General features: G+C 48.9%; 8 protein-coding genes across 8 annotated transcripts; 4 read left to right on the forward strand and 4 right to left on the reverse strand.

The window, feature by feature from the left end:
- Positions 1-1,228: 1,228 nt before the first annotated feature.
- CCOS01_00001 (uncharacterized protein) lies at positions 1,229-1,597 on the reverse strand (the record flags this gene model as incomplete). Its single annotated transcript, XM_060448198.1, has 1 exon — positions 1,229-1,597. The coding sequence occupies one exon, from the start codon at positions 1,595-1,597 to the stop codon at positions 1,229-1,231; it is 369 nt and encodes a 122-aa protein (XP_060319636.1).
- A 445-nt stretch (positions 1,598-2,042) lies between these two features.
- On the reverse strand, positions 2,043-4,517 carry CCOS01_00002 (potassium transport protein 1; the record flags this gene model as incomplete). Its single annotated transcript, XM_060448199.1, has 3 exons — positions 2,043-2,837; positions 2,899-3,023; positions 3,083-4,517. The coding sequence occupies 3 exons, from the start codon at positions 4,515-4,517 to the stop codon at positions 2,043-2,045; spliced, it is 2,355 nt and encodes a 784-aa protein (XP_060319637.1).
- A 1,422-nt stretch (positions 4,518-5,939) lies between these two features.
- On the reverse strand, positions 5,940-6,488 carry CCOS01_00003 (aspartate aminotransferase; the record flags this gene model as incomplete). Its single annotated transcript, XM_060448200.1, has 2 exons — positions 5,940-6,401; positions 6,456-6,488. The coding sequence occupies 2 exons, from the start codon at positions 6,486-6,488 to the stop codon at positions 5,940-5,942; spliced, it is 495 nt and encodes a 164-aa protein (XP_060319638.1).
- Positions 6,489-7,118: 630 nt separating this feature from the next.
- CCOS01_00004 (cystathionine beta-synthase) lies at positions 7,119-8,018 on the forward strand (the record flags this gene model as incomplete). The annotated part of the gene is made up of 4 exons (XM_060448201.1): positions 7,119-7,264; positions 7,297-7,537; positions 7,648-7,707; positions 7,743-8,018. The coding sequence occupies 4 exons, from the start codon at positions 7,119-7,121 to the stop codon at positions 8,016-8,018; spliced, it is 723 nt and encodes a 240-aa protein (XP_060319639.1).
- Positions 8,019-11,737: 3,719 nt separating this feature from the next.
- Positions 11,738-12,438, forward strand: CCOS01_00005 (uncharacterized protein; the record flags this gene model as incomplete). The annotated part of the gene is made up of 3 exons (XM_060448202.1): positions 11,738-11,917; positions 11,979-12,278; positions 12,361-12,438. The coding sequence occupies 3 exons, from the start codon at positions 11,738-11,740 to the stop codon at positions 12,436-12,438; spliced, it is 558 nt and encodes a 185-aa protein (XP_060319640.1).
- A 1,978-nt stretch (positions 12,439-14,416) lies between these two features.
- Positions 14,417-15,031, forward strand: CCOS01_00006 (uncharacterized protein; the record flags this gene model as incomplete). The annotated part of the gene is made up of 1 exon (XM_060448203.1): positions 14,417-15,031. The coding sequence occupies one exon, from the start codon at positions 14,417-14,419 to the stop codon at positions 15,029-15,031; it is 615 nt and encodes a 204-aa protein (XP_060319641.1).
- A 426-nt stretch (positions 15,032-15,457) lies between these two features.
- CCOS01_00007 (uncharacterized protein) lies at positions 15,458-16,223 on the reverse strand (the record flags this gene model as incomplete). Its single annotated transcript, XM_060448204.1, has 5 exons — positions 15,458-15,462; positions 15,518-15,702; positions 15,789-15,883; positions 16,034-16,088; positions 16,150-16,223. Coding segments are annotated over 5 exons (414 nt in total), but the record flags the coding sequence as incomplete, so codon positions are not given.
- Positions 16,224-17,491: 1,268 nt separating this feature from the next.
- Positions 17,492-17,755, forward strand: CCOS01_00008 (uncharacterized protein; the record flags this gene model as incomplete). Its single annotated transcript, XM_060448205.1, has 1 exon — positions 17,492-17,755. The coding sequence occupies one exon, from the start codon at positions 17,492-17,494 to the stop codon at positions 17,753-17,755; it is 264 nt and encodes an 87-aa protein (XP_060319643.1).
- Between the last annotated feature and the right edge of the window lie 582 nt (positions 17,756-18,337).

An 18,337-nucleotide genomic window follows, 5' to 3' on the forward strand; every position in this document is an offset into this window, starting at 1 on the left:
CCCTAACCCTAACCCTAACCCTAACCCTAACCCTAACCCTAACCCTAACCCTAACCCTAACCTTAACCCTAACCCTAACCCTAACCCTAACCCTAACCCTAACCCTAAGGTACAACCTATTCTTGACACACCCACCCATCTTGCCTGTTGTGAACCGTGCGATGAGTACTACAACATGACAAACTCGGTGACATGCCAACCATTCATATGGAGAAAAATGATATTATTGCCGATCTCGACTAGATGACGAGCTTGCCCATGCAGGACAGAGTACATTCGATTCTCAGCCGCCCGGTGAAGACCAGCTGCATAATTGATCTCGCCTCGTGTATCCCGATGCGGCAAACGTGTCGCGGGGATAAGGATCTCTAAGAATGCCCAGAGAGTCGTTGGCCTCATCTTCTCGGCAGAGAACACGGTAAAGGCATGTCTGTGGCTATTCTCAGTCTACCCGAGATGAAATGCCTAGCTCAGAATGTTGCCCCCATCTTGGTACGGTCTGTGCCGCTCTCACGAGGATAATGGCACTAAGGGGGATTCATCGCGAGCTTGCTTACTCGTGCGCCAACCCCTCACGTCAGGACTTGGCATTGTGCTTCCCGTCGAATTCTAAGTCGCAGCTGCCATTCTTAACAGAAGCAAGCACTGTTGAAACCATTCCCACGAGACGTGCTCATGGAAACCTGTGTGACCGCGAGCTGCTTGACCAATGCTTCACTATGACTAATGCTTCACTAGAGGTATAAATCAGGCTAGCGAGAGGATCCTGATATAAGGGCATCATCCGCTCATTATTAAAATTCTTTCAATGACCATTCATTCATTCATCATAGTCGTCAATATACATCCAATGACCCCTGCCTGCGTAACTACTGCTCAATATGTATCTAGGTTCGCTCTAGGAGCAATAAATGCATTCGAAGGTGTAGACTGATTCGTTGGTCGGCTGATTGGTCTGTGCAGTCGAAGTCAGTTCAGGTTTCGCGCAAATGTGGCCCGTGGATGATGGAGGGAGTCTCAACTGGCTGTCCACAGAGACTTTGCGTGGCCATTGTCAGCTCGGGCTACGTCTGGCCCATAGAGTTCAAAGCATCTTCCTTTCAATTCGACGATCCGGTGCGCCACTTCTTTACCTCAAATCACAGCCCCTGAGCTATCCTGAAGCCCTACGATGTGTTGTTGGCATCACAACTCTCAAATCCAAACTCTGGGCCGCACGACCGCATTATCAGCAGAGAGTAACATAATCGATGTCTTTCAGCAGGCGACCTGCTACGAATCGTGGTCGAGTCACAAACCTTCCTGACGAGTACGATGAAGCCGATCGTTCAACGCTGCTAGCGTACAAGACCGAAATCACAGATGATAATGCCGGCACCGAAGCTGAACTTCCGGACGCTGGGAGAGCGCCCTTGCGTTCCGCTAGCTCGACTATCATCGACTTAAAACAGCCTCTCATCCAGGCTGAGAGAGCTGCTGCTGACCACGCCAGGCCGTGGTTTGGTATAATGGCGTCTGTCAAGGCTTTCTTTTGAAAGATCAACGACAACCTAGTCAACAACAGCTCGAATAACGCTCGTCTTGACTCTGCTAGCATGACGCCATGCGTGCAGCGGACCGTCACACGCTCTCATCAGGATCCGCGGTCTACACACGACGACGCAACAGTGACCGTGGCTGGCATTTTGGACGAATCCATATTTGTTACTCCACGCCCACACCACGACGCGACGTCTTCGTCGGATCATCTGGAGGAGCATCGTTCTATAAAATCCTTAAACTCAAACGAATTTTAGTTATTTAATATATATCAAATTGTAAATCGGGATGATAGAATTAAAAGGGTCCAGTTATTAATCTAAATAATTAACAACATAAATACCCAATAATTGAAATTCAATATTTTAAGAATTGAAAATATTCAATTCCAATGAGCTTCTTAAATCCAAGCTAAACTTTTTATCAACTAGTACTCCATAGAGAAGTTTCGATCATTTTTCTATATAATTTATTAGATAAGAGCTTACCTCATGAAGGGTAATCTAGATATCTAATGTAGTCCGACTCCTACCTAAACTTCGTCTAATCTCAGCGTCCTCATTCTGTTTTCTAACATTGTCCCAGCCGGGCAGCTTGACGGCATGATCTAGTGCGACCGGCAAGCCCCTATGCCTACCACGAATCATCATAATAATCATTACCAGCTTTGAACCTGTGTACCAGCCGCCCACGAAGCTGAATGAGTAATTTGGCAGTCCCATAGACAGTCCGATATTGGTATATCCCGACACGATTTCGAACAGGAAGTTGAATACGCTATAGGATCCTGGGTCCGCAATTGAATGAGACGTCTCGATAAGTGTGATTAAGAATAGAGAAAACGCAATGGCCCAGATATCGTGTGACAGCTGTCCTCGAAGGTGCTGCGACACGAGGCTTACGTGGCCCTCGAAAGCCGAGGTAGATCCTGACGCCTCGTTTGGGTCGTTGAAGTTAATAGCAGCAGACCGCTTCAGCCGGGGCCTCGCCGTTACGCCTACACCTTGGAAGTTATTCATCCTACTTTGGATCTGCTTGCCCACGAAGGAGGTGCCACGCCTGCCGATGGCGGCTATTTTCTTAATCGGCTTCGTAGAAATGCCCGACTTTTTTTGTGACGCGCCTGGTGCTGAGACTGCTGATCTTTCTAGGCCAAGGGTATGGCCAGACGTCGGTCGAGATAGGAGGGGCCCAAAGGTTGGCAGGAGCTCCTCTGCCGACTCGTCTGGAGTTGAGTTCAACTCCTCGGACTTTTCAGATTGTGTGGTGTAAATTCCCAGTGACCGTTCTTCGTACACCTTGAATTGAGTTAGTTTTGAGCGCAAGTCTCGACTAGACTAAAGAAGTAATGCCACTAACATTTGAGTTTCGCATGACGATGATCTCCGGGTACGCGGAAATATACATTACGATGACCCATAGGACAAGAACGTCGAAATAGAGGCTTGACACAGAAACAACTGCGAAGCCTGAGGAAGGAATGCCTATAGGCAAAACAGTCAGCCAATCTCTAGAATAGAATGGCATCGCCCTCATGACTTACTTAGTGCCTGAAATAGGGCCAGCCCGACTCGCTTTCCAACTGGGTATGCCTCGATAGCAGAGTTGCCAATGCTGAGAACCAATAGAAGGACCCAGTCCATAACAGCAATGGTGCTGAACATTGTGACAAACACCAGATTGGCCTTGGAAGGAAACATCATCATGTACAAACGACGAGGGTACTTCAGGATGAAGTCAAAAGCTTCCTTCCACACGGTGTATTCGTCGCTGTCAACAGAGACTTTCAAGACCAGACTGCAGAAGTAAACAGTGGCTCTGAGGAACGCAGGAAACGCAGCGTTTCCGGCTAGAGAGAGGATGGTTACAATAGTTAAGACGAAGGCATCATTGTCAAAGGCTGTCACGCCTGCGTCGAGGAGCGTCATTCCAGCATTATTGAATGAAGAGACGGCTAAAAAAATGCCAGCCCACCAGGAATTTTGAGCGTTTACGGCTGTTATACTTTGGCTGTGCACGTACGACCAGGCGCCGAGCGTGATGGCCCCAAGGATCTGCCAGAGTATAAAGTAGATGCAGACAATGGTAAACAGAATCTTGAGGGCGCGATATTCGACTCCACCCAGGTATTCGCGCTGTTCTTCTGTGAGGTCGAAAAACTGGCCGTTCCTGCCGACGGACTCCTTGTTCTCGTGGATGAAAGTCTTGAAATCGAAGCTTTCTGAAACGGACTGGCGACTGTCGTCACGACTGAAAGGCCTCCTCCTCGTAGCGGTATTCGACTTGGGCGAGAGCGGCTCGGTGGAACTAGTGGAGAAGCCAAGCCTTTGGCCTTCTTCGATACGTTCCAGCATGCCGGATGGTCCAGACTCTTGCTGGTTTGTCTGGCTATGGCTCCGGCCGTGGCCCTGGGATGTCGATCCCGTCAACTGGAAGGCATCAGCCTCAGCCTGCCGCTCGTGTCTACTCTTCTTTTGCTTCCGCTTGGACCCCTTGAAGGATGACATCACAGGAAGGCCAATCATGGCTCCAGCCATGCCGACTATGGCGCCAGTCTTCTTTATCCTCCTGTTTCGTTCGGCCTCGACAATGTCCTCGAAACGCTTTTCAAAAACGCGAGCACGGAGCCAAATGGTGAAAATGGAGACGAATACAGGACTGCCAAGAACCATCATTAAGGCAATGATAGCCTGCTGGGCGGTAGTGAGTTTGCTGATGTCCACTGTGTTGAGTCCGGATGTGGTAAAGGCAGAGATGACGAGGAAAAGGCTGTCAATAAAGCTAATGCTATCAGCCGAGTGCGAAAGCCCGTGAAAGATGCCGGCAAAGATAAGCCCAGTGAATATGAAGTAGGCGTAGTGGGCTGTGATAAAGTTGACCGGAGGCAGGTATGGACGGACGGCAGCGCATGCTTCAGACATGTGGTCCGCCGTGACTGGATGGTCGACCTTGAACTTCTCCCAAAGTTGCCATGCCATCGTTGTCGATACTCGCTCCGAGGGCAGTAATGGTTTGCGTAAGTGACGCGAGCGGACAAAGACACGAGCAAGCTCACGACTGACTTCGTCGTGAGAGGTTGTCGTTACTTGATAGGAGAAAAAGGAAGGATTGACCTTGCAGGTGAGAAGTTTGGCCGGCAACCAAAGAGGAAGCGTTGCACTTCCCCCTGATCGACTCATGCGCAATGATGCCTGCTCTGGAATCATATCCGGTTGGCAGTCTGCAGGGGCGGCTTATCCCGGGCCCACCCGTTTTAAGAACAGCTCATTACCCGTGAACAGGGCTCAACGCACCACCTATTGGGCATTGGACAAGCTCACCGTTTCGTACTAATTATACCAACCATCCTGGTTAATTGTGTCTCTTCTTCAAGAGCTGTCAACAGCATCTTTTTTTTCTATCCTCTACAGTGAGCCAGTCCCTCGTGTAGAAATTCGTATCCTTCCTCTATACGACTGGGCATTGCCTGTGCCGTGTGTTCAGGTTCAATAGATTGATACTAACCTCCTTCAGAAGTGAAGACATTGCGACCGATGCAAAGGAAAATACCAGGATATTGTGATCTAGCCAGATTACATACATTCGCTTGGCATTCATCCGGGTCAAAACCCGTTGAAATTTCCCTCTTCATCCGATAGAAGCCAGGGGTATGTTGCTGTAGCCATTCGAAATGAACCTTGAGACCACCTCCAAGCCGTCTTTAAGCCGTTGAGATGGCATGCCAAGACCAATGCGGATCCATCCTGCATATTCCTTCCCAAAGCAGGTTCCTGGAACCAAGAGGACCCCTTCCTTCTCATGAAGTACTTTGCACAAGGACAAATCGTCCACAAGTCTGTCACCTCGCGTGAACTTCATGAATCCCAAGGCCGCTCCTACCGGTGCCACCCAACTGCACACATCCGAATGATGGTCAATAAAGGCCTGCACGATGAGTTTGTTCCGCTTTGCTTGCGAAATATTCTGGTGAACGATAGAAGCAGAGCGTTTTGAGTCCAGCGCAAAATCTGCGACATGTTCGTCTAATTGACTTGTGGCGATGAGGCAATAAGCACGAGCGTTAACACAAAGGTCAATGATGTCTTGGCTTGCCGACGCAAGCCAGCCGATGCGAATTCCCGCAAGAGAATAGCTTTTTGACAATGCACTGGTTGCTATGGTTTTTTCATAGCCTAGGGAGATGATAGAAGGCGGTGTTCGACTTTCGCTAAAAGAAGATGGGTAAAAAATTGGCCGGTAAATCTCGTCGCTGAAGACAATGATAGAGTGTTTTCGGGCTATGTCGATGATTTTAAGCAGCGCCGCCTCAGATAGAACTGTGCCCAGAGGATTGAGAGGATTGCTTTGATGCAATACCAAGTATTAGCTCGACTCTGTGCCCCTCTTAAATTGAGGGGAACTCACTTGATGACTATCATTTTGGTATTTAATTTGATAAGTCCTTCCAGCTCATCAAAGTCGAAGTTCCACTCGTTTTGGGGGTCGGCCTTCCAGAAGCTTACTTCTGCGCCCAACGACCCAGGAATAGCCTGAAGCTGAGGATAGCCAGGAGAAGGTACGATGACATGATCTCCAGGTCCAATCAAAGCATAGAAGACAATGAAATTGGCAAGTGACCCGCTGGCAGTGGTCAACACTTTTTCAAAGGACAAGTCCTCCGAATAGAGGTTTGCAATTTTGGATCGCAAGGAGGCGAGACCGGAGAAATCTGCGGGATAATCAAGAGGTTGAGATCGAAAAGAGGAGAGGAAGTCGTCGCAGTTCTCTTGGCCGGGAACAGCTTCAAGATCTGAGATAGATGCCGGATGCGCTGAGGTATGAGCAAGGTTGTGGCGGGTTGACGTTGATCGCTCCGCGAGCCACTAAGATAAACGATGAGTGCCGTTGCTTTCGATTGGAAACACAAAGACACTTACATGATCCACTGCGAAAAATTCGAGCTTGACCATGATTCTACGATTCGATACCAGGAATGGGCGCAAAGAGAGGAGCAGGAAGAGGTGCAGGGCAAAGGTAATGAACAATATTTAGGAAATGATCAAGCGATTAAAACAGGCCACAGAATTTTAATGCAAGTTGACTGGTATATATTTCTTTATATAAAGTCCTTCCTAGGGAGATGGCGAGTGTGCTCTGCTTGCATATATTAAGGCGCGCCCTTTTTCCAGCCCCGTGGGGCGCGCCCTTCTTGAGACTAGACATACGGGCCTCGTATATCATCAGGGCGCTAAGATCGCCTGACGATTATTAGTGGGCTTCTTGACATCCTTCAATTACTGTAGGCTGTGGGCATGATAGTGACCCGCGGGGCAAAAGCTCACCAGAGAAAATTTGTTTGTTTTTCATCAAGAAACTTCAAGTCACTATCAGATCCCCAGCATATCAAGTTAAGGACTTTTCGGCTCGACTGGCGCCGAAATCTCAAACTTGGGCGGGGCGCGGCTCTTTGAATAAATAAAAAAGCAGCTTTAATCATGGCTCTGCAAGAGAACAGTTGTCTTGTCTATGAACATTTCGCTAAATTCATTTTTTCCAGAGCAGTTTATAATATCTCCTCTTAACCGTGACAATAAACTGTAATGCGGACAATTCTTGATTCGGCGGCAGATGCTTTCGGCTGCACACCTCTCGTGCGCCTAGATCGAATCGCGTCTGCTCTCGGCCTCGATGGAACGATTTTTGCTGAACTTGGCTATCTGGATCCTGGTGATTCGAAAAGGGCCGTGTCGCGTTCGGCATCATAGAGGAAGCATAAAGGTTGAGCACACTCAAGCCCGGCCAGCCAATTGCTGAGCTTACGAGTAGCAACGCGGGCACTGAGCTTTCGATTGTTTGCGCCAACAAAGGCTACAGATTCGTCGCTGCCATGCACAAGGGACTTTATTGGACGTGCCACAAGATGGCCGCACTGGGCGCTGAGGTTTTGCTCATTTACCAAATGCCAGACTCGGTACCTAGAGATGTTTCGAGACCTTATCTGCAACCTGTGGGAGAAAAGGTAAGACAGATCGAAATCAAGCTCAGGGCGTTCCGTGCCGACAAGTGGTTCACTCGCGACGGAAATTGGTAGACCCATTACAACGGAACTGGGACGGAGCTTTGGGACAGAGCAATGGCAATCTTGATGGGTTCGTTGATTACGTCGGCTTAGGAGGCGCATCTGCTTGTGTGACAAAACGACTCAGGGCACTGAACCCATCCAGCAATGCTTCACTGTCGAACCCCACGAAGCAGCCGTCTTGGCTGATCAGCCTGTTTCTCGACCAGTGCATCCTATTCAGGAAAAAGACTATGTGATGACTAGCGTGATTGCGCGCAAGGAGGGATTATTTGGAGGGTTCTCCCGCGGCGCGAACATAAGCGCGGCTTTTGAATTGCTCAAGGGGCCCGTGCAAGGGTTGACGGCTTCAATCGTAATTTGCAACTCAGGTCAAAAGTACCTGTCAACCAATCTTTGGGCTGATATATCAAAGAAATGATGTAAAGCTAGCTATTCTCTGCGAAATACGCGGGAAAAAACTAAGGAAGGCCATTCTCGCCCTAGGAACATCTCTTTGCTAAGTTCGACGCCAGTTGCACGCTTTTCTGTTCTCTTGTTCACCTGAGTCGATTTGACATGATTATCTCGCATCTTCCTCGGTGATAGGCAAATATGTCACGAAACAGGAATGCTATCGCTTTGTCCCGTGCTACTCCGCGTGAACCTCACATTCGCTCAGCATACAGACTGCTCTCTTTTCTTCGACTTAGATGAGTTGATTCAATCCACTTTGAACCCACTCCATGTGCCCATTTCTGCGTTCCATAACTCTTGACAAAAGAGTTGCTGGTGACGTTGCCAGCCTGACTGGAAGTAAGTGGACCATACAGTAAGGTAGCCACGTGCTATCAGTACCCTAAGTAGAACTCATACTGAGAGCAACATCGCGCGGCCCTCAAACGGATTGTCTGTCCTTTGTACATTGTCGCAAGTTGGACAAATGCACCACACACCTATGGCACCATTCGTTCCTAGCAAAAGTGGCTAAGCTCTGAGAAATGGCTGCCCATTCACAACAGCCACGAATGGCCACGTAAGCGTGATTCATTTTGAGCGAAGAATGTATCATGTGGCTAGCTGAACACAATATCTCTACAGCCCCGCCTCAAGAGAAGACCTGGAGAACGTTCTTTGACTGTTATCTCAAGAAAGCTAACAACGATTAGAATTTGACCCCCTGTAAGACTTAGCGTTCTCAATGCTGGAGGCCTGGATATTGTCAACAAGCTAGGGAATGCATTTCCCCTTATGCGTTAAATGGAGCACAAAATCTACCTTAATGCGGAAACCAAAGAGCAATAAGAAGTTGCATTCTCCTCAACAAGCCTTGTCTCGCACAGTGCAGTTGATGGTTGTACTACATTCGCTATTACTTTCCCTATTCGAATTGTATTTTAAGGATACACCAAGCTTCGTTTATGGGCTTAAGTTGTGGAGTCTGAGGATTTCAACCGTCTCTGGGACGCTTCAAAAGGTTGACAAGCCATTGGAGAAAGTACCTATTGACGAATGTTGGCCACCTAGCTGAAATCCTAGAAACTCAACGCCAAAAGCTGATCAATCAGCACGGCTATTTCAGGCTTTGGGGCTGCATATTACAATAACGGGCCCATCGGAAACCTGCATGCCTCTCACCGGTATTGGAACAGAAAATGTCAACGCCACTGCACCCAGTCTATACGCCCAGAGAGAAAGAGTTTCCTTTGCCTGACAAGGCAGCATGCCTCGATATTACTATCTGGCTGTTCGGATGGATCATCGAGCCCGAAAAAGAACTGCGCTAGGCCATTCCCTTTCTCAATCCCGATCATCAAATGATGCAAGGCTCCGACTTTGCAGCAGAGGAGTCTACAGGCTTCACGCGGGCAAAGACCAAGGCTCATTTCTGCTATTCCCACTCATGGACTCGTGACTTAGGGACACAAAGGACTTACGTGTGTTGAATCATGGTTTGTTTATCTAACTTTGAGAATGCACACAACTTCGGTATCAGAAGAGCTTAAGCTCTCAATCTAGTCACTAAACTCCAGCAGCTCTGACATCGATGCTTTCAGATGGCATGTTCCATGCATGTTACTGTTCACATCCGCTCAATCGGAGATCAACGGCCACAGTTGATGTTCCAGGATGTGATGCCATTCCCAAAGAGATCGTCGAAATGAGGAGTCTCCCAGGTTCCATCTTGGTGTAAGGCTTGGAAAGAGTACACTGGTACTTGCGACGGCTCAGTCGAAGTTGCAGAGCCGTTGGTCTTGTCATTTCTATTCAGTCCAAGCGTGTGCCTAGCACTTCGAGGAAGCATTGCTCCAAACTCGCACCCTGTTGTGACGGTAGATGAGCCGGGATCGCCCAGAGCCTGAAAGCCCATGAGCGTAACCGGAGCTGTCGGGGTGGGATCTCCGGAAGTAAAAGATTCTTCATTTCGTTTTCTTGCGCCTGTAGCATACTCTAACCTTTTTACCGCGTTCTGGATGACTATCATTAATATATGAAGAGTTCTTGTTGTAGCTGGCTCCCAAAAACTCTTGAAGCAGTAGGAAAGACTCATATGAGGGCAAAGTCTGCAGGCAAGGATCACTCTGTTATATTTTACATAATACAGATATAAAGAGCTATTATCGCGTTGATAAAATAGGGATGAAGCCATTTGGTAGGAAGATTAGTGCTGTGACCAATGGGAAGTTCAAGTACAGTCAAAGATACGGGAGACAGTGGCAAACAACCTGAGCTTCTTAAAACGATTGGTGTCGATCATTGTATTTACAAGCTGGGTAATAGAGCGGGCAGCGGCTGAGTACAGTATCCCATAACTTTTCATTCTCGTGACCATCGAAATCATGGAACAGATCAGAAGTCTTGAGGTAATTCAAATTTAGTCTCAACTTGGATAGCACTGAACGTTAAGGGGGAACATGCACACTGAGCCGCAATACCAGGCACCAATACTCGACATCACCTTGTTTCTGAGGTTCACCTGGAGGAAATTGGAGTCTATACGAGGTACATGAGGTCAGGCAAATGGAAAGGGAAGTTAAGGTGAAGGGCCGGAACTCGGAGATGATTGTCCAACAAGCCGCTCATAGCCGAGTAGAAAGGATTGAATCAACCAATCACGTTCAACTCCAAGTATTCCTGTGGAGCATTCTCTGTTGGTCATGTCTTACTGGTTATGACAACCTGCTTCAATCGATTAGACCACCCCGCATAGTAGTCTGCCAAGCTCACTTCGAAAAGGTTCTTGACCTATCAACCGCTTACTTCCCTCGATAGGATCCATTCGGATACGGTTGATTCACTCAAACTGATTGGACTGACCATAGTAAGCTGGATGAAGGGAAGGCTTTCACTTTTTTGTCGCTTAAGTATGACAATTGAGTATGGTGTCGGGCACAGAAACTGCGGGATTTACTTTAGGCTAGCGATCCATTATCTGTGATGTCACATCGTATGCGCCTGGGCAAGCCGTTGTAAGAAAGAGATGCTACGAAGGTTTCCTCGGCGTAAGCGCTATAGGCACCCAAAAGGGCAGTTTATTGTAAACTTGCAGGCCAATGCTTCAAGGATCAATGCCAAGAAGCGGGCAGACTAGAGGCATGTCTTGCACGAAAGGACTTCCCGAGCTCGTCCTATCCGCCGGGCACTTGCCGGACTGCGCGCACAAATTGATAGTAGTTGAGGACAGCAATTGCAATATGCGATCCAGCAAGGTAGATTTTGAGGGACTTAACTCGAAAAGGTGAAGAGAATAGCACGGCATGAAGAGTCTCATGGTTTAAGGCTTCCACTCAATGCCGATGGGGGAAACGCCCGCGAGCGGTAAAGAGAGTTTCACCGGGGCGGTGGCGATGCCCTCACATGTTGTCTAGATATGCATAGGATACTTCAGACTGATGTCAGCTAGCAACTGGCGCCCCATCTGCGATGTAGTAAGACGGCACAGGAGGGGCCACCGTATCATGACTCCGAGCAGTCATCGGCAACTCTTTCTCTTATTTAGAATAATAGACCTCATAGTACAGACAACTTGGAAAAGAAGGGGTATAAAGCCAGGTTACTTCCTCATCAACGATGGTTCTTTTTCCTTCTTCTTCACTATCAATCTCTCATCATTCAAACTCAGTAGTATCGTGACAAACACCACCGCCGCTCGAACTCATTATGTACTTCTCATCACTTCTCGTTGTCCTCGCGGCCACCGCGTCAGCCATCGACATTAGGGCCCACGTTGGCGACAACTGCGCCGGAGGTTCAGTCGCTTGTACCAACATCAATCCAAACGTGTGCTGCTCTTTCAGTAGCTCTGCAAGCAGCGGCAGATCGAGCATTGCTGTGGTTGCCGTATGTGAAAACCTTTTGTTTTGCTATCAAAATTTTATGAACTAATGATTGCCGAGCCCAGATTCCAAGCAACTGGCGCATTCGCACTGAGGCATACACGGGCGGTGGATGCTCATTCTTTGGGGGTCAGCGCGATTCGGGCGGTAGCACAAGCGTCTGTCTGCCTTACACGACGCGCGGCGACCGCACGGGGGGGCAATACTGGTTTCTCAACCGCAAGCGGGCTGTCGACGAGTCTTGCCCCACCGAGCAGCCCGGTGCCGGTAAATGCGAGGCTGTCGTCAAACCTGATACCCTCGGCCTCGCAGACGGCACTGAGTATGACATTGTAGGCCTGACGGATGAGAAACTTCAGGAGCTGGTGAGTGGAATTGAACTTCCAAAAAAGAACCCTGTATGCATGAGACTCAGACGAGATGCTGACCTATTTCCCCTGTCTCCAGGAAAATATTGCCAACACTGGTGCTGATGCCGACGCCGTACCTGCCGAATTTCAGTCTCTACGTAAAACGGAGTCTTGAGGCTATGCACAAGCCCTTAACCAGGATCAAGTATACTGGATGGAAGCTTGAATCAAGCAGGAGCAAACTGGAAGTATTTTACTGGGGTTCGGCCATGCGGGCTTGTAATGATATATGTACCTTATCTAACAAGGTCCCGGCTAACTATATTGAACCAAATAAACTCAAATCTTGGCGGGAAACGGTGTTTCTTGCTCATATGTGATAGTTTTTATGATCGGAATGCTACCTGTTCACTAACACAGATCAAGGCTCCAGAGGCATAGTGGCAACCTTTCAAGAGCATCAATATCATGCGCAACTTTGTGCGAAACCCAGAGGGTACCGTTCATAGTCCAGTTCTATGGGCGTGATGCAGTCTTCTGGCTTGTATGTAGCCGCACGGAGCCATCTCAACTCCTTCGCAATAGATATAAATGTCTCAGAGCACGTCACGATACACGGCACGCCACTGTGAATAGGTAAGTAGGATACGGCTCGCCTCTATTCAATCCAACTTTAGGAGGTAGCGGGCAACTTAATATCAAAAAGTTGTACATGCTGTGGCAACTCTGACACTCAAAGAAAGAGGACGCCATCCGTCCTTTGGGCATCTAGAACGAGAACGGTTAGCTCATAAAGGTCGACCAAACACAGTTAGTCAACCCATAGCTAGGTAGGCAACAAAGATTTAGCTTTGCATGAATGGGTCACAGCACTTCAGTCCTCACACCTGACAGACCACCTCCATCTTCGATAGCCTCACGATCATTACAAAGACGAAGTTGCTCTCCTCGTCTTCGGGCGAACTGGGAAAAACAACTCATGCCCTCTCACCCCTATCGAATTTCAGCCTGTTTATCCATCTCACCTGGGGTACCAAACAGCATCATGTCTGCAGTATTATCACATGTGCCCATTATAGAATACTCTCCAATCTCGCCCGAAGACACCTTTTTCTTCCAGGAAGCCATCGCCCTCGCCGACCAAATTCTCAAACTTTCCTCTACCAGGCCCCTTTGCCCAGCTACGAAGAAGAAGGCCAAGGACCTCAAGGAATTCGCTCACGAGGGCCTCTTCCCAGACTCCAGAGCAAACGAGCGCCACACCACAGACGACTATCGCTGCGACGTAATCGATCACACGAAAGATCTACTGGGGTATGTTGCAGATGAAGCTAAGTATCACGATCTCACCACCAAGCTGTGCCGAATATTCCGCGAGCATTATGTCCTAAAGTACACGTACTGTCATGTGGATGACTTGCCGGTAGCGCTTCACAAGCTGTGCGGGGCCAGAAGTTATAGTCGCTGCTTAAGTTTTGTCGTATAGTCACAATAGCGGCATCGACGTTGAATGTAGAGAACGGTTGTCTATTCAAAGTAGGAAATGGGCACGAGGTTTCGCCCTGAAAGAGAGAGTGCAAGCGAGTGTGGTCCTCGGTGATTATGTAACCGGGGTCGCGTGACATGCGGTGAGGCCACGGATGGTTGAAGCCATCACGACGGATTTCATACGCACGCGGATGAATCCAACCTGGGATGAGCTGTTGCGGGGAATGCAGGAAACATTACTCATGTCGAACTATGAGTCCGCGCTGAGGGAGCGTGAGCGAGAGTTGGAAAGGAAGCAAAAGCGAGAATTGGAAAGGGAGCAAAAGTCGACTCCTAGAAGTTGGAAATCCACGTACGTGAATCTCCATGTTCCCGCAGTGAAACCGTGGAATTCCACTGCACCTGGGCCGTGGGACTTCCCAGCGTCTGTAATCCCATTTTCGGAGCTATGTGGTTCATTTGCACCTGTATCATGGGACTCATCAGAGCCTGGGCTGTGGGATTCAACAGTGCCTGAACCCGAGGATTCGACATCAACGGAGCTGTGTGATTCTTCTTCACTTGAGGTTTCGGATTCACCAGCGCTCGGGCTTTTGGATTTAGTTGGGGACTGGGACCCAATGGATAGCAACCAGAATTCGATACTGCCTCTCACAAAAGAGCCAATGTCAATCGACGCTGTACCGACGACCGGATTTTGGGAAACAAACGAGGACCCTGAATTAACTAATAGCAAGCAGGATCCCTCCCCATCTCCCACTCTGGGGACAAGCCCCCCTCTCTTCCGTCCACTTACCCCATCAACAGACACCATCAAAAGGATCGCACACCTATTCTGTGAGGACGGATGGACTAACAGGGAGTACGCGCAAGAGCGTGCCGACTTCCTCCAATTCCTTAAGGAAAACACACCCAGCGGCCGCATGCAAAGGGACTACAACCGCTACACGGAGAAGCTCTTGCGTGGAGAGTTCAACGAGATAGCCGGCCACCTCCGCCGCGACAGGAACCTTCTCAAGACAAGGCTATACCGCGCAGAAGACACGAGCCTGCGATCGGCCTTCAACGACGCAATTCACAAGAAGGAGAAAACCTTGTTCTTGGTGAACAAGTACGTATTCAATGGTCACGATGACCCGTTCTGGAGGGTGTACCCGACAAAGGAGGCGGTAGAGATGAGCGCGTTCCAGGACTACTGGGAGCAGAGGCCTAGACGTCGCACTGACGATGAAGATGACTCCTTTGGAATATTTGACATGGGTCTCGGACCATTTAGTTAGTGAGCAACGAGTGGTAGTTACGCCGGACGGGACTCCTTCATGTGGCTGGGAGTTGTGTGGCTGGGAATTTCGGTAATTACGAATATAAAGACCATGGCTTTCAATATGAGTACAGGCATCATTGACAAGTCATCGTACCTTGGAGAGGTTCAATCCGAATCTTCCAGACCGGATATGGGGCATGTTTCATACGAAGCGAGTTGAATGTTGGTCCCGGGGTTTGTCGGTGGTAAGCAGTAAATCAAGCTCACGTATCAATCCGTTTGTTCCTTGAAAGTACTATTTCCGAAAATTCTTTCTTCCAAGGGCCATCCAGATTCTTTCATTGCGCCTGCAGCCCATCCTTTTTGCCCCAGTAAACATCTCTTCCTTTGAACATGGATTGAGCTCGATATGGGAAAACTTTCGAGAGCTATGTCATATCTGCTAGCCTTCTGTGGTGGGTTGTTAGCATACATTCATGTCAAGTGAGAGGAAGACACGTACAATGGCCACAGACGCCGTGATAGCGATGGTCGGCACTCATTGCATTGACGCGAGCCGATACCGTTGAAGTTTGGACCAGGTCCAGACAAAGTTCAACCTTGACGATACGTGTAAAATCCTCTTGATCCCGTGACAGGATAGGTTGAGTGTAGTCTCGGAGGTAGTCCACGTCAACATTGGCGGTGCTCGGATCGAGAGAAAAGTGGCAGTGGTCGCGCCCGTTGTCGTTGTTGATGAGGCACAGTCATAGTCTGTGGCGCAGATAATAGACCGCCCAGCGTGTGTTGTGGCGACCTTGGCGTCTGAGCTGAGCTCATGCTCGTCCATGTACATGACCTGATTGCGAACTCTATCCACATCGTCAAGCTAGTTGGGAGTGTAGCGGATATCAGTGTTGGAAGGGAATTTGAGGGCGGGAAGAACGGGGGCCAGGGCCTCGTATTCGCTCCTTCTGTCTTAAGAATCCATCAACGCTCCTTCTGATTTCAGTGTTTAGTACAGCTGACTGGTTCCTACCTGCCCGTCCTGCTTTCTAAAGTAGGCAACCTGCCTGTACACGCCTCCTGCCCATCTACGCCAGACGTGTCGAATTACATCAAGGTGGCGGGTGACTTCCCCATCTACCAGCTTACGGTCCCCTACCCGTCTGGAAGAGCGTGATCAGGTATCCGCTCAGCCTTCCGGACACGGACAGCGGTAGTTCTGACTGTAATGGAAGTACGTCTCTCCATTGTGCAGTAATAGAAGGTGGTCGTACCGAAATCGCGAAAATGTTGCTCCAATTTCCAAGTGAAGCTATTCACCAGCGAACGCAAGTCAGTCGTGGTCGAGAAATCACGCATTTACCACCGAATTTGAAGAGCTTAGAAGTCAACATTGCAGACAAATATGGCAAGACGGCGCTCCATCTGGCTGATGAGTTCAGAGTCCCGAAGACGGTCAAAATGCTGTTAGACTACGGGGCCGATGCGGCTATTACTAAAATTCACGAATCTTTGACCAGTCATGTCTTGCATTTACAATCAAAGGAACTTGGAACTCAAGCACTTCAAGACACTCAAGACAGAGGCCGGTATAAAGATGTACTGAGGTTGCGAATGCCTGTGACTAGGAAACATATCCCGTTGAATAGAGCCTGTATATGAGCAGCGGGTGGGAATGCATGCAGTACTAGTAGCACTCTCGGATCGCTGGGAATTGCAATTTTAACTGCCAAGGGAACTAGAGATTCAGAAGCGACGCTAAGAACTGAGTGATTGCCTTAATGGCGTTGGCGTGAACTTGAACGACTCGCGCAAAGCCCCAGTTGAGACGGGCACGCGCTCGGCTTCGCAATCAATCCCACTCGGCCCAGAATTTCCAGGTCCCCAACTCATTTGTTGCGTCTAAGCTCTGACGGGCCTAACCAGGCCAGACCGCCGCTATCGCTGGTTCTGTTATCTACGACTAGATCTCAGGGCGCAGCTGTGCTTTACACGGCCCGGAAAGCAAAACTCAATAACTGAGAGACGATATATATGTACTTCAGTATCAACTCCAATCTCATTCCGGAAACACGTTGGCGTGAATTTCCATAAGGGGGTTCCAGCTAACTAGAGAATCGCTGTCAGTATCTGGTGAAATACTGTTTTGGGAACTAACATTAGGGTTTACATATAAACTTTTCGCCGGCATGCAGGGCAGTATCAGATAACGAGTCTGTTGTATCAGTGATATTACACAGCGAGTCAAACCCCATGAACCTCTCGCAAGGCTGCGAATTTAAGCCTCAATTTTCGCAAATAAAAAGCGGATAATGCCAGACCTCAGACGAAGTTGTAAATACCACCACACACCAACAGTTCCCAACTTATTTATCTTTATTAGCCAATCCTGCCTGTCGAAGTATCAACCGACACTCGTTAGGTATGATGAATTCTGCCTCTCATTCCAAAGTCGTCGTGTGAACTGATCAAAAAACTACTTAAAGTCACAATGCAGCCCTTCACCTTCGTTCTGACCACCGTCTTCGCCGCCACGGTAACGGCACAGGGTTGCCATTTCTGGGTTCGAGAGAAGTCGACCGGGAACAACGTGTTGCAGAAGTGTCTCCAAAAGAACGAGGGGACAACCGCCTTGATCAATGGCGCATCAAGCGTGTACCTCCAGGCCGACTCTAACTGCCGGGTGACGGTGAGCAATACCGGATACAACACGGGGCCTGTGGGATTCGACGCGTACTACGACGGCTCTTGCTAAAGTATGTTTTCACTCGCCTGACGTTGGATCACTAAAGTTGTGCTGACGTTGTTCGACACAGTGCAACGCCTGTGCCAATATCGTGGCAATTTCTGGTGTTCTTGCGAAGTTCATTTGTAATTTTTTTTTCCCACCGTGTACATACAATTGCGAAGCGAATGGCGTTGAGTGGTGGAAGGATTCGGGGTCGCCAGGGCCAACCTGCTGCCGGACAAAAGCTAAGATACTCAATGTGTTCAATTGGCAAAATCTCCAAAGTGTACGGTCGTTGGTGCCGAACGTTTCCCTCGTGACAATGTCTAATTACCCGAAGTCTACTCGGTGAATGGAACATGCCAGCAAGACAGTTTTGCGAATGACATGAGTATGCTTGGAAGCCCGGTTCGAGTGGAGAGACGTCATCCTTACCCGCCCTGGTTGGGAGGAGCTAAGTCTTACACGCAGAACCAGGAGTCGTCCACCACCGTAGAATGCTGCGCTCCATCCCTCGTGTAGTAAAGAGCTTTAGATGAACGCTCTCGTTACCTTGGTGCTGGACCTTACTTCAGCCCTTTCAGCAGCTGTTCGGCTGCCCTCCGACTA

This window comes from Colletotrichum costaricense (genome assembly GCF_030867565.1).
Source record: "Colletotrichum costaricense strain IMI 309622 chromosome Unknown Scaffold_1.1, whole genome shotgun sequence".
Taxonomy (NCBI): domain Eukaryota; kingdom Fungi; phylum Ascomycota; class Sordariomycetes; order Glomerellales; family Glomerellaceae; genus Colletotrichum; species Colletotrichum costaricense.